The sequence below is a fragment of the Thamnophis sirtalis genome, unplaced genomic scaffold, assembly GCF_051295495.1.
Source record: "Thamnophis sirtalis isolate CommonGarterSnake01/CBP01778 unplaced genomic scaffold, rThaSir2_p1.2 scaffold_9, whole genome shotgun sequence".
NCBI lineage: Eukaryota > Metazoa > Chordata > Lepidosauria > Squamata > Natricidae > Thamnophis > Thamnophis sirtalis.
The window spans coordinates 27,382,290-27,398,463 of NW_028261389.1; the positions used below are offsets into that span (position 1 = coordinate 27,382,290).

The 16,174-nt window shown below is 44.0% G+C and overlaps 1 protein-coding gene across 10 annotated transcripts in view; it reads right to left on the bottom strand.

Moving 5' to 3' along the window:
* RBFOX2 (RNA binding fox-1 homolog 2) overlaps positions 1-16,174 on the bottom strand; it is a 197,369-nt gene that overhangs the window by 80,521 nt on the left and 100,674 nt on the right. Inside the window, exon 1 of one of the 10 annotated variants that reach the window (XM_087723140.1) lies at positions 5,647-5,895. The exons of the other annotated variants lie outside the window; for them this stretch is intronic. Coding sequence (XP_087579266.1) covers positions 5,647-5,673 — 27 coding nt within the window. The 5' untranslated portion in view covers positions 5,674-5,895. Of the gene's footprint in view, positions 1-5,646; positions 5,896-16,174 lie in introns of those variants that run through there. 10 annotated transcript variants of the gene reach the window in all.

Sequence of the window (16,174 nt, forward strand, 5' to 3'; positions counted from 1 at the left end):
TCAAATAATATTGAACCAATTCTTTGTATTTTTACAATACATTTCATCTAGCAATCGCAACTTACTTTCCTAGAAAGAGAGATAAAAGTGCTCCTTATTTCAACCCTATGCTCTATCCATAAAGTCACCTTATCTCCTCAACAAGAAATATATGAAATTGCTACACCTTGGGTCATGAATTTCAGCAAATGGCACTTGCTATACCTTTTACTTTCATTAAAAGGAAGTTCTAGTACAAAAGGTAGTGAAGCACCTAAAGCTATTTCCCCAGATTTAGTGCAATTTACCCAATAAGGATCCCTGAGATATTTACTAGCCATGTCTGGTTCACTTTTGCATAGATTTTTTTTAATTCAATTTAGAAAGCTTTAATATATTCCTAGGGTTCAGGAATATCATCATAATAAACACGATGGAGAACCACACACTACAATAGAATTCCAAGGAAGTCAGTTTTCTTCAGAAGTATAATTCTTTGTAGTGGCCTTAATGTCTACCTGATGGATCAATTAGCTGAATTTCATTTAATAACTTGCCACCTGCACTGAAACCTAGACTACCAGGCGTAATATTTCTAACAGTAATGTGATAGTCAAGATGAACTATTGCGACACAGAGAGAGAAGAGAGTGTCACTATCATCCTACCCCACAGAGTTCTGCAGGAAATGGAAAGAGTTTACCAACAAATGGATGAAAACATTATATGTCCTTGCCAAAAAAAACAATTAACTTCTATGAAAAGCCCCATGGATATATTAGCAAAAGCACTTGAAGGTCAATTCAGACAACTGATTTAGTTGACAAAAACAAAGAGAAGAATACATAATCGGAGAAGCTTGAATCAAAAGAGATACAAATGAGAAACACATTAAATTTGTGTTATATGCAGGTGACAACCATAAACTTATAAAATGGTGAAGTCCTTGATATAATGTTGACGGTTAGTCTTTGAAAGGATAAAAGTAATCAAAAAGTAATAATGTGTTGCTGAGGGGGGCACAGAGACGATCCTACAACATATGGTAAATGGAGGGGGCGTGTTGATCTTTCCAGTGCATTTTTTGAACATAAAAAAGAACATAATTTCATGTTGTAGAATACGTTCATTATATTTTTTTTCAATCCCCTTGCAATTCCCCCCCCCCAAAATCAAAAACTCTGTGTCTAGTGTTGTACCTGCACTAATCCTATTACAAGGTTAACAAAGATATATTTATCTGGTCTGGTCTTTAATGAGGAGTGAGCAAGAAAAGATCAGAACACAGATATGGGTGGCAGAGTAGATAGGGGGATGGGGATCAGCACACAGAGTCTCCAATGAGTCAGAACAAACACTGCCAAGCAGAATGTTGCTCTGATTTAAATCAAATCTCCATTTAAGGAACTCCTGCATTTGAACTTTCATAAAGAGCAGGCTGAGATTGCCATGTCTGGCTACAGTTGTTTGTCACAAGCTGGCGGAGGAGCCTGGCAAGGAACGGGTTATCATAGAAGAAAAGCTGTTGGAAAATATGAAGTAACTGCTGAATCTTTTTTTTTAAATTTTAAAAAAAACCTACCCTAGCAAGTCTTGAATCCATAAAGCCAACACCTCTCTGAGTTCTGGGCACAGTTCAGCAAGTCAAGCAGATGCCAACATAAATGCTAGTAGCTGGAACCCTTTAGAAGGAAGGAGGGGGAGGAGGAGAAGGCCGTGCTGACAGAATGAAGTCCAGTCACTTTGGGAGGGCTTACAAAATGGAGATGAATAATCTTGCAAGATTATTCTGAATTTCCACAAAAGGCAATGCCAGCTGCTCCACCCTTCATAGCCCACTCTCCTGCAACACTATTACCTATACTCTACCAGGAAAGGCTTGAGCGCCACCCCGCCAGCCAGAGAGGAATAACAGCTTGGGAGGAGCACATCTTAGAAAAGAAGAGCGCCCTCCTTGGCTTTTGATTACAGCAAACATCCCTGTCTGAAAGTACAAACTGTAAGCAGGCAGCAGCCCAGGTGAAGGGCTTCATTGCTCCAAGCAGGGGGAGAGGGACAATGGAAGGGGTGATTCACTGCACAGGAACACACTCCAGGACTGCCACATGGACTTGCTGAACAGCTTAAAGGGGAAACACACTTCCCCCCCCCCATTCTGTGAAAGCTTAGTGCCTTCCCCCACAGTCTCAGCACTGATTGGAAACAGATCCTGAATAAAACGCCAGCAAAGCACTGCACTGTCCAAGAAAGAAAGAAAGAAAGAATTTGCGCTTTTTGCTCTTCCAGAAGGTAGCAATTTTACAGCATAGCCAAAAAAACATTCCCTTAACCAATATTCTCTTCCCCATCCCCCTAATCAACAAAATTCGGTTTTTCTTCCATTTACCACATTAAGCGTGAGAGGATCAAATTAGAGCAACATTTTGCCTAACACAATGGAAGTTTCATAAATAATTATAAATGTGGATTTCTTGTTCAAAAGATTCAAAAGATTTCCAAGAACCAAATACTATTTTGGCACCTTCCCCAAATCTATTTAATGATAGCTTACTGATAAAGTATTGTTGTATATATTTAAATATATTCCTCTAGCATACCAGACAATACAGTAGAATCCAAACTGCAAGTACATTTACACAGAGCAAAGTTCTTAATACTTTTTTATTCTTCCTGAATCAGTTCACATTTATATGAGGACAAAAACTGAATGGAACCAGGAATGGGAAATCTCTGATTATTGGTACAGGTCGTCCTTGATTTATAAATGTTCATAGTTACAGTGGCACTGACCAAAGTGACTTACAACTAGTCCCCATACTTACAACTATGGCAGGATCCCTATAGTCATACCATCAAAATTAGGGCACTTAGCAACCAGCATGTGGTTATGAGGGCTGCCGCAGCCTGGGATCATGTGACTGCCATTTGCGATCTTCCCAGCTGACTTCTGACAAGGTAAGTCAATGGAGAAGCCAGATTTGCTTAACAACCATACGATTCACTTAACAAACATGGCAATAAAGGTTGTAAAATAGGGTATGACTCATTAACAACTGCCTTGCTTAAGAACAAAAATTTTGGTCCCAATTATGGTCATAAGTTGAGGACTACCTATACATCCAGAAATATAGTAAAAATGAAAAACACTCCGCCCTGAAAGGGGCGAAGCTATTCCATTTAACATATGATAATTATCTTTTAAAATCAATTAGTACTTAACTGAAGATGTTAGCAATAAATATGCTCTTCATAATAGTGCTATACCAACTGTCATATTGTATTATTACATTGCACACATGGTATTTCCTTGTCACCAAAGATTTCTACATGGATGTTTTTGGAAACTAAAACAGACTTCCACTGATCAGTTTAACTGCTGTTGTTAAATTGTTTGTCCACTTATACATGCTCTGAAAGAAGAAAATCTTAACAATGCTAAAGTGCTGACCCTAAATGGTCACCTGTTATAAATCCAGTACAAAATTTTATTGTCACATGACTTGCAATTTTGATCAGAATGCTCAAATCCAAAGTAGAAAAATGAGTGAATTTTGATAAAAGACCCCCACAGAGAAATAGGAACATTAAGGATAAACTGGAACTTCCTAATTCTTGTGTCAACTGTAGTCATATTAACTTACACAATCAAAATTCTAATTTCCTAATGTAATATTTCAAATCATTCTTATATATGTTACATTTTCTGTGTCAAATATAAAAATGACATACATATTCAATACATATATTAGAAACCACACATGAAGGTCACAGTCAGTTAATCATTTTTGAATAATGTCAACTCTTTCCTTTTGAGAGTCATGCAAAAACTTCCTTCATTTTCGATACAGTAATCTATTTACTCCTCCAACCTTCCTTAATAAGCAAATAGCCTTTTCCTTTTTTATTTGAAGTTCAAGAATCTTCACTTTCTCTCAAACATGCCATCTTTATGTGGTGGGCGTTTCTTAGCTAGATCATCTATGAACTATCAGTTTGTACCATGTTATTAAATTGATATATAGGAAAGCAACTTTGGACAATACCGTATACCATATAATGGGACAGAAGCGTATAGAAAGGTTACTCATGATTACAGAAAATACGTTAAAAGGAGAAAAAAAATTGCTTACAAAATTACTTTTAAAGCTTTCACATTTAGATGGCATAAAGAAGCCCCAGCAGTCTCAAGACACACATCCAAGATAAAAAGGAAATATATAAATAATGAATGTGATCAGCAGAGGAGGGAAATCTGCAATTTGCATTAATGGATAGAGACCTCCCTGCCTCTGAGCCACTGAATTCACTGCAAGTCTGCTGACTAAGGAAGTCAAACTGCTGCCACTACTTATAACAATCATCTCCTAGGACATTCATCTTGTCCCTTAAGAGAGGAGTATATGATGCCTCTGACCACTAAAAATTACACTTGTGCAACAATGTAAAAATTATGTCAGATGATAGAAATTTTAATTAAATGACAAAAAAATTCCCATGATTTCCCCCCTTAAAAATACATCCTTTCTCTCTTTTAAGAGATATCTATCCATGTATGGCATTGCAGACCATTATATAACTACTAACAGTAAAGGATACCTGGCTGTAATGATATTGTTTCCTGACCTTGTCTATTTAACTGACTTCCCTCCCCCTCCATGTCAACTAAGAGGTTTTCATATATTTTTTAAAAAAAATAAAAGACACAAAAAAATTCAAAAAATTCTTAGAAAAGCAAGTCAGGGAAAAATAACTGTTTCTCAGTTGTGGGTAAGCTCCTTGAGAAATCATCCCTTGCATTCAGCCCAAGTGCTGCTTCTCTGTTAAATGATAAGCAGCTGCTTTCATGTGTCTATGTATAGTTGCAATGTGCCCTGTGCTCAATGGGCATTCATGCACAGACAAGGCACCTGTAAAAATGGGGAGGGGGGGAATTACCTTTGTAACAAGAAAGTAATTGAAATGCAGATTCAGCTAAATCTGCATGGAAGCCCCTCCAGAGGCTATGGTATGCAGAGAAGCCTGGGTAGAATACCAGGATCTGCAAGGATCCTCACATCATTTACCACCATCGGATATGACATTATCGAATTCCATCTCATTATCTCTTTCTCTAAGGAAACCGCAAAGCAGCCAGAGGGGACAATTTACAATCCTCCAAAATCTAGGAGGAATTCGTTTTAGGAAGGAAAGGAATGCGGGCATGAGGATCAGTTGGATCGGAACGAATCGGTTCTCCGGAAGGGTCGCACAAGGAGAAGGAAACCCCTTGTGCCAACATCATTTGGTGGCAAGGCAAAACTGCTATAGCCTTCCCCTACCTCTGCAGTTCCGCCCGCCCGCCTGCCTCCACATGAAGACAAAGAGGTGGACAAATCCCCGCAGGGTCTTTCCTGAGCTGCAGCTGCACAGCACAGGAAACGGGAATCTATGGAGCAGAGCGAGAAGGGATGGCTGCGCATCCACGCTCCACCTACAGCTATTCCCGCTGCAAGCTCAGGCAAAGGACGCTCGAAGCCCTCTCCTCCTCCCATTGAGGAGCGGCAGAGTGGCCTCCTCGCCGCGGCTCTCTTTCTCCGGGAGGCAGAAAGCCAAGCGCACACGCCCGAGCCGGATGCCCAGGACCGCGCGGGGAAATGGCAAGAGGAGCGCAGCCACGCACGAGCCTTACCTGAGTGACCATTTTCTTTTTCTCCATAAACCAAAGCGGGAGGGTGTGGAGGAGAGGGGAAGAAAATCCCTTCCGCCAGGTGGGGCTGTGGCAAAACCTCCGCGCCTCTTTGCTCCTCGCCCCGTCTCCGAGTGGCAAAGCGAGAGAGGGAGGGGGGAGTTCCCCTGGATTCGCGATTTCTCTCCTGCCTTCCCTTCGCTCGTGTTTCTTCCTTTCTTTTCTCTTCCTCTCTCCGTCTCTTCCCCCGCCCGCCTGCCTTCTCCGCAGCTCCCTCCCATATCTCAGCCAGATGGCTGAGGGAAGCTCCACCCCCGAATGCCTAAGGTAATTAATCAGAGCCAAGGCCCTCCTCCTCCTCCCCCCTCGCCGTCCCCGCCTGGACGGGTGCAGCAGAGCCAGTTCGGAGTCAAACAGAGGGGCTGCTGGGAGGCTGCTGGCATCTTCTTCCCGGGCTGTTGCGCGCAGAGCCGAGGATTGGTTTCCTCGTCTCGGAGTGGGAGAAGGAGGGCTGTAAGCCAAAACCCCGAGAGGGGTGGGGGAGACGGGCGCCGGGAGCACGCCTCAAACAAAAGGGGCTCTCTTCGCCTTCCTAAGCCCCGTTGCTCTTCCCTGCACAAAAGGACTACCTGCGCTAGCATCTCCCGCCTCCTGGCAAACGCGTCGTTTCTCCCTCGTCGGGGAGGCTGAGCTATCTACTGAAACCCTGGCCTCCCTGCGAGTCTACGAGGAAGGCATATTCCTCCTCCTCCACCACCACCCCCCACAAAAATCCCCGCATCTTTCAAGGGCCGAATTTCTAGTCTATTGACACGAACCATCCAATGAGCAAAGAACACCAGCGGTGTGAAGGTTTTTCAAGGAACGAATTTCGCTCAAGAATCTATATACTGGGAGGGAGGGAGGGAGAGAGAGAGAGATTCCAACTACTTCTGGTAATAATAATGTGGAGTGACTATTGTAGTAGCTTATGCACTTTCTACTTTTCTGCACTTACTTGACCACAAAAATACTGAACATTAAACCGTAGCAAAAGTATTCATGTTTAAATTCAAAAGTACAAGTGACTCAAGTGACCTATAGAATGTATTATTCAAAAGAGGATATAGTTGACCAGTTAAAATATCGAAGACAAGTTGCAACATTTATTGGCATTTTAATAGGTAATAAATGTGCTTTGGTTAATCAGAAGTTACATCGCTTTCTCCCCCCTACCCCCCCACCAAAAAGAAATCCAAGGTTTACCAGATGTATAAGGGCGAGTGAATCTGGTTTGCAATGAAACTGTTCTTTTGCTGTCTTACATGTGAACAAAAGGGTGATATTTCATAAACAAGTACCTGATGATATATCTGTATTATTGGTTCAAGAAACGTAATTTCAGAGATCTGTAATATCTTCATTGTATTCCACTGATACTAAAATTTGAGGTCATTTTGCATCTTTAATTGCTTTTATTACATTGAACAAAGCAAAAGTGTAATATAGCTCTAAGGTTTAATGCTAGTCATTGTGTTAGGTCAAGAGTCAGCAACCTGTGCTTCTGGAGCCGCATGTGGCTCTTTCATCCCTCTGCTATAACTCCCTGTCGCTCAAAATATGTCTCACAACCACCAATGTGTGACATCCGCCAGCACATAATTTATTGAGTTTTTTGACCATCAGTAGGCCAACCATGGATAAATCCAAGAAAAGTTTCAGAAGAAAACAGAAACTTTAATTCAAATGCGTATGCTAGTTTTGCGGGCGCTCAGGAAATAGGTCAGGCCCGGGAAGGGTTTTGTGGCTCCCAGTGTTTTCTTTCTGTGCAAAATGGTTCCAAATGACTCTTTGAGTGTTTAAGGTTGCTGACCCCTGTGTTAGGTGGATTTTTTCACATTGTCTGTTCTGTTCCTTTACTCTGCACTTATCTCAGAAAGCTAAACAGAATCAGATCTAGTTAATGTTGGGATGGGGAGACCACTATAAAATCCTATAGCCGTGATGGTGAACCTGTGACACGCGGAGCCATATTGGGTGGCATGCCAGCTGTCAGCTTCAGCATACATGCACGTGCTGGTCAGCTGATTTTTCCCATTTCCAGAGGGCCAGGGAAGGCTGTTTTCACCCTCCCCCGGCTTTAGAAAAGCCTCCGGAAGCTGGGGAGGGCGAAAAACGATCCCAACGGGCCAACTGGAAGTTTGGAAACAACCCATTTCCGGCTTCCAGAGGACCTCCGGGTGGCTGGGAGAGGTCATTTTCGCCTTCCCCAGGAAAACCTTGGAAGCCTGGGGAGGGGTCGTGTGGCATACACAGGGAGATTGAGTGGGTGCGCATGTGTGATAGCACAATTTTGGTGCGCCGTAAGAAAAAGGTTCGCCATCACTGTCCTATAGTGTATGCTGGACTTGTGTAAACAAGTCTGAGGGGAAATGAGATCATTCCCCTGTCGTGGTCAGACCACTACCTACTGAGGCTAGACTTCCGGAGGCCAAACCCCCACCGTGGGGAGGAGGAACCGACCAGGTGGTTCCGCCCCAGGCGACTGATGGACCCTGTTAGGTTCCAGACGGAGCTTGGGGTCATTCCAGATGCTCTCGCCCACAGTTCGGCGGAGACTCTTGCTGCGGCCTGGCACTCGGCAGCATCAGAGTCTCTGGACCGAATTGCGCCACTACGGCCCCTCCGGGTCAGCGGCTCGCGGAGACCCCCTTGGTTCACCCAGGAGCTCCGCGAGATAAAGCGCCGGAGGAGACGCCTAGAGCACCTGTGGAGGTCCGATAGGTCCGTATCGAACCGAGCACTGTTGACAGCTTGCACCAAGGAGTATATTCGGGCATTGAGAACCGCCAAAAGATCACACATTGCCTCCTTGGTAGCGTCCGCCGAGTCCCGCCCAGCCGCCCTGTTTAGGATAACCCGCTCCCTCCTAAATAGGAGGGAGACGGGGAACCCCCTGCAGGGTAAGGCTAAGGAGTATGGTCAGTTCTTGGCGGACAAAGTTGCTCGGTTTCGATCGGAACTGGACTCCACCCTCGCAGATCCAGCCGAGACACAAGGGAATGACTTGGTAGACCATCTCTGGGTTGAGTTTCAGGATGTTGCCTCCGGGGATGTGGACAAGGCTATGCGAGCTGTGAGTTCCTCCACCTGCATACTGGACCCGTGTCCCTCTTGGCTGACTGCCAACAGCAGAGAGGTGACACGAGGCTGGATCCAGGCGGTTGTTACCGCCTCTCTTCGTGAGGGACACCTCCCCACCGCGCTTAAGGCGGCGGTGGTGAGGCCCCTCCTGAAGAAACCGTCCTTGGATCCAGCAGTTCTTAATAACTATCGTCCAGTCTCCAACCTCCCCTTTGTGGGGAAGGTTGTTGAGAAGGTGGTGGCCTTACAGCTTCAGCGTACCTTGGAGGAAGCTAACTATCTTGACCCCTTCCAGTCTGGCTTCAGGCCCGGTTACAGCACTGAAACCGCTTTGGTCGCATTGACCGATGATCTCTGGAGAGCCAGAGATGGAGGCTATGCGTCCATCCTGGTTCTCCTTGACCTCTCAGCGGCTTTCGATACCATCGACCATGGTATCCTTCTGCGACGACTGCGGGAGGTGGGGGTGGGCGGCACTGTTTTACAGTGGTTCTCCTCCTACCTCTCGGACAGGTCGCAGTCGGTGTTGGTGGGGAGGGAGAGATCGTCCCCGAGGCCCCTAACCTATGGGGTGCCGCAGGGCTCGGTTCTGTCCCCCCTGCTATTTAACATATACATGAAACCGCTGGGCGAGATCATTCGGAGGCAAGGGATTAAGTACCACCAATATGCGGACGATACACAGTTGTATCTGTCCGCCCCGTGCCAACTCAATGAAGCGGTGGAAGTGATGAACCGGGGCCTTGAGGCTGTCAAAGACTGGATGAGAGCTAACAAACTGGTGCTCAACCCGGAAAAGACCGAGTGGCTGTTGTGTTTTCCTCCCAAAAATTCGGCTAACGTTCCATCAATCAGGCTGGGGGGGCAAAATTTATACCCCTCAGACAGGGTCCGCAACTTGGGAGTCCTCCTGGATCCACAGCTGAGTTTTGACCACCATTTGTCGGCTGTGACCAGGGGGACATTTACCCAGGTTCGCCTGGTGCGCCAGTTGCGGCCCTACCTGAACCGGGAGGCTCTCACAACAGTCACTCGAGCCCTTGTGATCTCTAGGCTGGAATACTGCAATGTACTCTACATGGGGCTGCCCTTGAAGAGCATCCGGCGACTTCAGCTAGTTCAGAACGCGGCCGCGCGAGTGATCATGGGCGCACCACGGTTCGCCCATATAACACCGATCCTCCGTGAGCTGCGCTGGCTACCTGTTGATCGTCGGGTGCACTTCAAGGTCTTACTTACCACCTATAAAGCGCTCCATGGTAGTGGATCTGGCTATCTGAGAGACCGCCTCCTGCCAATTACCTCCCTGCGTCCCATCAGATCGCACAGGGTAGGCCTCCTCCGAATTCCATCCGCCAGTCAGTGCCGACTGGCGACTACACGGAGGAGAGCCTTCTCAGTTGCAGCTCCGACGCTATGGAACAACCTCCCCGTGGAGATCCGTACCCTCACCACAGTCCAGGCCTTCCGCACAGCCCTCAAGATCTGGCTATCCCGTCAGGCCTGGGGATAGGATTTATTCTCACCCCGCCCGAATGTTGAGTGAATGTTGTGTTTTTATGGTTAATTTTTTTTACTCACGTTTTTTTTCTTTTAAGTCTTGTCTTGCACTCCTTTCCCCCATTGTTGTAAGCCGCCCTGAGTCCCCTCAGGGAAAAGGGCGGCATATAAATGTTCAATAAAATCCAAAAAAATCCAAATCCAAACACATCTGAAAAAAGGCCCTAGAAAGCCTCTTTCTCCCACCCACCCCAATATTGTTGCCTAGAAAACTATGTGTATGTGTCCAACTAGAAATCAAGCACAAAAAGGAGACTTTATCTTTCATAGATTGGTACCAGCTTCTACATTTTTAAAAAATACAGACATCAAAATTCCTTCTGAGGATGCAACTGTTCTATTTCCCTCTCATTTTTGCAGTGTTCTGGTCAATTAATTGGCATTTTTAGTTCTTTTTCAAATTTTAATCCCAAATGATTAGAGCTTACATAATGCTGTTTGGCTACATAACACAACGTTTCTTCAGACTATTCTAATCTTGTGTATATAACATGATGTATCAGGTTTTCTTGGGCTATAGTCCTGTTCACAATTCTACAATTTAAATGGATCAACCAATCAAGACCTCAACTAAGCCATGTTTTTGTCCACATAATTACATCTCAAGTGAGCCTACTAGAACTGCCATCTTTTATGATAAAACTCAGGATTTTATATTGAGCTTAAGAACCCCTTCCATATCTTTCTGTCCATTTGCTCTCTTATTCTCTGATGAATCACAACTAAGTATCTGAAATGCTCAACATACTTTAGAGGCATTTTTGTATATAATGTTTGTTCTAGCATGACTGTTGCACACATTTGAGTCATCACTTTGTACAACAACCACAGGGAGGCATTTCAGTGTAGTTTTGCTGTATGGCTTAACCTGAAGATGTTAATATTTAACATATTGAACTCAATACTGTTGGAAGAAGAAGGCCACACAAGAATTATATAAATATAAACTAAAATACAAATAGGGTAGCAGGTAAAAGAACTAAAGAAATTGACTAAAATTGTTTAGACTTTTTCAGTTTATGTAGATTGAGATGTTCAAGTTCATTCCCTTTTGTGCAAATTCAATAATAAAATTTTCCAGCATGCAGTAAAAATTACAGACAAGCTTACCTATATATCCTCTCTGGTTTCTATCCCACAGAGTTAACACTCCCCTTTTAGTGTCTCTTCCTCAGACCAGAGAATAATAGCCTGCAATCTTAGGCTCATTATTTCATGTAGCTTTTGGCACAACATCAAAGTCCTTTGGTAAGAGATCATTCATACCTCTGATATAATATCTCCCCCCCCCCCAAAAAAAAGCATATTACAGTAGCTATGAGAAAGAAAAGCAAGTAGAAAGGGAAATAGGAAGAAAAAAAAAGAACAAATGTCATTTTCCATCTTTGGTTCAATGTACCCAGTTTGGAACCTTCAGGGTCATCACTCAATTTAAAGACAAGAACTGTACAGTCCACCTTAGCCTAAACAACTTTTTCTAATGTTTTAGTTCAAGGTGTTGCTAAGCTACAATTTGCATAATTACTGGAACCGTTAGATATGAAGTATAATTCCACACCTGGAATACATGGAAACTTGGTAAAAACTAGCTGAACTGATACATACATATAATGTTAAGCAATAAATCATTTCAATTAGAAGGCACAATGACTGGCTTCACATTTTGCACAAAGCAACCGATTGGCTTATAGCAACTTATGAATCCAGTCGTAGTCTTAGATCCTGCATTTGCCAAAAGAGATCTTGAGGAATGAAAGGTGTATCTAAGAGTCTTCTAACTTGCAGGTGCAAATCAAATCCATAAGTGCAGCAACTTGCTAATATACTGCAACTAATTGTATTCTTTCAAACAGTCTTGGAAGATAGATTTGTGGCTGCATATATTGTCAGGCTCTCTCTATGACACTGAGAAGACATTCACATAGGTTAACAATATGACAATAGCAATAGTTCTCCAGTGAGTACTAGGAAGTTTCCATTATTTGGTAGAACAAGGCACCGAAGATAATTACAATGACCGTTTCCACATACTTAGCCAAATATTAGAAAAGAGAGCCCAGGAATAGTAGTGATGGCAGCAGGAAAACCATCAGTAGATGATCCTTGCCAGCCATATTACAGATAGGTTTTGGAACTTGATGAATGCTTAGCTCTCATGACATAGAGATCTAAGAACTTCTTACTTATTAAATTTATGTGCCACCCATCTCATCATCAAGTGACTGGCCTTGAAGATTCAAGGTTTGAGAGTCTAGGCTGTAGAGAATGTAATTTCTAAACTGCTAGGTTGTAATAATATATTTATAATATTAAACAAGGATGTACAACTCTTTGTTTAGTAGGAGATGCATTTAACAGCAAAACTTACCATTTACTATTTATAACTAATAGTCTATAAATAAACAAATAGGGTGTATGATGGCTTAGAACTTAAAGACCCTGAGCTTGTCATCTAGAAAGCTGACAGCCTAGGTTCGAGATCTGGGTGCTGCACGATGGGGTGAGCTCCCACTTGCCCCAAATCCTGCCCAACTAGTAGTACAGAAGCATGCAGAAATGAGTAGATAAATACAAAGGTACCACTTTGGTGAAAAGGTAACTGTATGCCTTGGGGTATAGTCGGTGCAAAGTCCAGCATGTTTGAAAAATCACTGGCCAAGGAGGCATCCTATCAGAATATGTGTAATCAGGTAAAAGATCTCCCCAATTTGGGGAGCAACCCAATTGTCTTACTTCTTTGAGATTATTGCGAGGGAAAAGAAGACATTGCTTCTATTATATAGTTGATAGTATGTGGGCAGCTATAGCACACCTTAAATAGTGTATTTTTCTGTTATTCAAAATTATATGTAGACTATTTAGATTAATTAAATGTTTTAATTGTTTTTGAAACTAGTTGTCTTACCCATGTATTTCAGCATGTATTACTGAAACCTGGCTGGGTCATGAGGGAGGAGTCCCCCTCTCAGAAATGTGCCCAGAAGGGTTTCAGGTGCTCCACCATCCACGACACCAGAGAAGGGGTGGAGGAGTCGCTGTTATTATCCAGGAATCAATAGTTCCTCGCAGGATCCCTGCTCCAGAGAATGTTGGGTGTGAGTCCCTCCTTGTGAGGTTGGACCTAGGGGGTCAAGTGGGCTTGCTGCTGACATACCTACCTCCCAGCTGCGTCACAACAGCCCTGCCTGCGCTCCTAGAGTCAGTAGCCGGACTGGCGGTTGAGTTCCCCAGACTTATAGTACTGGGGGATTTCAACCTGCCATCTCTTGACGAACGCTCTGATGGGGCCCAGGAGTTCATGGCTTCCATGGCAACCATGGACTTGACCCAAGTAATTCAGGGTCCGACTCATGTGGCGGGACACACGCTCGACCTTGTGTTTCTCTCGGAGCAGTGGAGACATGATCTGGAATTAAAGGGGATTGAGATCTCGCCCTTGTCATGGACAGATCACTTCCTGCTGAGGCTTGATTTTCGGAAGCTACTCCCCCACCAGAGGGAGGTGGAGCCGATTATATGGTTCCGCCCCAGGCACCTGATGGACCCTCTGGGATTTCAGACGGAGCTTGGGGAGATACCTGACTCCCTTGCCCACAATTCGACTGAGTCCTTGGTCGCTGCCTGGAATACCGCAGCGACTAGGGCATTAGATCGGATTGCGCCTTTGCGGCCTCTCCGCGGCAGTGGATCCAGGAGGGCGCCTTGGTTTACCCGAGGAACTCCGGGAGATGAAGCGCCAAAAGAGACGCCTAGAGCGATGTTGGAGGGCTAGTAACTCCGAATCCGACCGAACACTACTAAGAACCTTTATTAGGTCTTACCTAGTGGCGATACGGGCGGCAAAATGTGCGCATTTTTCCGCCCTTATTGCATCCGCAGAATCTCGCCCGGCCGCCCTGTTTAGGATAACCCGCTCCCTCCTGAAAGGGAGGGATGCGAGTGAACCCTTACAGGGAAGAGCTGAGGAATTTGTTCAGTTTCTGACGGATAAAGTCACTCAGATTCAGACGGACCTGGACTCCACTTGGACAGTGCCAGCAGAGATGCCGAGGGAGAGCTTTGATCAAACTTTGTGGAGTGACTTCCAGCTTGCCACTCCTGAGGAAGTGGACAAGGCCATGGGAGCGATGAGTACCGCCACCTGTCTACTGGACCCTTGTCCCTCCTGGTTGGTTTCGACCAGCAGAGAGGTGACACGGGGCTGGATCCAGAGGATTGTAAACACCTCGCTTCAAGAGGGGTCTTTCCCGCAACCTTTGAAGGAAGCAGTGGTGAGACCCCTCCTCAAGAAGCCTGCTCTGGATCCGGCTGTCCTTAAAAACTACAGTCCAGTCTCCAACCTCCCATTTTTAGGGAAGGTTGTTGAGAAGGTGGTGCCCCTCTTCAGGGGCAGCCTCTACATGGGGCTGCCCCTGAAGAGTGTTCGGAGACTACAATTGGTCCAGAATGCAGCCGCGCAAGTGATACTGGGTATACCTAGGTACACCCATGTTACACCTATCCTCCGTGAGCTGCACTGGCTTCCCATCAGTCTCTGGACATGCTTCAAGGTGCTGGTTATTACCTATAAAGCCCTACATGGCCTAGGATCTGGATATCTCCGTGACCGCGTCCTGCAACATACCGCCCAGCACCCAATGAGATCACACAGGGCGGGCCTTCTCCGGGTACCGTCAGCTACGCAGTGCTGTCTGGCGGCTCCATGGGGGAGAGCCTTCTCTGTTGCTGCCCCGGCCCTTTGTAACAAACTACCCCTTGAGAACTGGACCCTCCCCACTCTCCTGGCCTTCCGTAAGTCTGTTAAGACCTGGCTGTTCCGGCAGGCCTGGGGCTGTTGATCTTGACTGAACTTCAGTCCCATTAAAACTGAGTGCATGTTGTGTTTTTTGTTTTTAAGTCGTTCTGTCTTGTGTTTTAATATTTTTTAATATTTTTTAAATTGCTTTTATGTAAGCCACCCGGAGTCCTTCGGGATTGGGCGGCATACAAATCTATTAAAATTGCAAATTGCAAATTCCATATCAAAAATCTTTGGCAGAAGCACTGAAATAATACATTTCACACTGAGGTCTAGATATTATTATCTGAATTATACTGATTCAATTTCACGAACTCTGAAGAAATATCATCAAAATTTATAAAAATCCAGTTACACATTTAATGTATAGAAGTATGCCACAATATTTTTTCTTATCTTCCAAATAAAGGCTTACTTTTTTTGAGTCAATTAAAATGAATGTCTTCTTTACATTATTGATTTACCAGTATCATTAGGGGGACTTCTACAAGAAGTTAATGGAACTTTTCCATTAACTTTTCTGCCACATTTTCTCATCTTGAGATATAGCTTTAGGGTTCCTATTGCAAACTTCAATTCTGAAGAACAAGGCTACATGATATCTGGAACGAACTCTGCTACCAAAAGAGAAGTAATTATGAAGTATGTCTTCCAAGAATTTGTACAATTGTAATTAATCTACTAAGAAGGATATGAAATCTTCTGGTGAGAATTTTAAGAGATCCAATAACATCAACTGGTTATTTGTAAAAATAAAAAGCCAATATCAAGTCCCCCAGAACAACATCATTTAATTCTTCAAGTAATAAGTTTAATGCCATCAAAACCTGACTCTGTAATTCAATCATCTTATTTTTACACTTCTTACTTTGTATCCTCTTCCTATTCAACCAAATACTCACAAACAGCTCCAATATTTGCAAAATAAAAAGCTGAAACGTGGAAAAATCAAAGCATTATATAGATGTCAGAAATGTAAAATCATATTGATATTTCAGAGAACCTTATGGAAATATATCATGAAAATGATTAAACATGTAAAACAGAAAT